The sequence below is a fragment of the Eimeria tenella genome, genomic scaffold, assembly GCF_000499545.2.
Source record: "Eimeria tenella Houghton genomic scaffold, Eth_scaff2934, whole genome shotgun sequence".
NCBI classification, from domain to species: Eukaryota; Apicomplexa; class Conoidasida; order Eucoccidiorida; family Eimeriidae; genus Eimeria; species Eimeria tenella.
The window spans coordinates 3,159-3,783 of record NW_013542811.1 but is presented as its reverse complement, the minus strand read 5'-3'; the positions used below and the strand labels follow the sequence as shown (position 1 = coordinate 3,783).

General features: G+C 68.3%; 1 protein-coding gene across 1 annotated transcript in view; it reads left to right on the top strand.

Annotated features, from left to right (window-relative positions):
* The window catches only part of ETH_00033675 (uncharacterized protein), a gene marked incomplete at both ends in the record, with an annotated part of 2,644 nt that overhangs the window by 1,124 nt on the left and 895 nt on the right, over positions 1-625 (top strand). The window contains one exon of the mRNA XM_013375646.1: positions 29-435. Coding sequence (XP_013231100.1) covers positions 29-435 — 407 coding nt within the window. The remainder of the gene's footprint in view (positions 1-28; positions 436-625) is intronic.

Genomic DNA, 625 nt, shown 5'->3' with positions numbered 1-625 from the left:
TCTGCTGCTGCTGCTGCTGCTGCTGCAGGGACCACGACGCTGGCAGTGCTGGGGCTGCCGCGGGATGTCCGCAGGGGCCGTGCTGCAGCACTAATAGCTGGGGCTTGGCTGCGGGCTTTGGGGGCCTCCCCAGAAGCAGCAGCAGATGAGGGGGCCCCCAGGGGCCCCTATTTGCTGCGGGAGGGGGCCCCCTCCCCCGCAGCATCTCAGGAGTTCTTGGGGGAGCCCCACTCCGGCGGCGACAGCAGCAGCCAGCTGCAGCACCTGCAGCAGCACCTGCAGCAGCACCTGCAGCAGCAGCAGCAGCTGTGTCCGCCCCCTCCTTCTCCTTCTGACGAGCTTTCCGGCATTGCAGAGCTCTTCGACAAGTACGGGGCTGGGGGCCCCCTGGGGGACGGCTTGGGGGCCCCCGGGGGGCTTTCGGGGGGCCCCCCTGTGAGTACCCTTTTTGGCAGCAGCAGCAGCGAGGGCGCAGAGCACAGGGGGCCCCCGGGGGCCCCCAGGGGGCCCCCCGCATGCAGGGGCCCCTCAGCAAGGCAGCAAACGCTGCAGCAGCTCGTGGGTATTAAAGAAGTGTCTCTTTTGTTGGGGACAGATGAGTCTGCGTTGAACTCTTTGCCGGTGG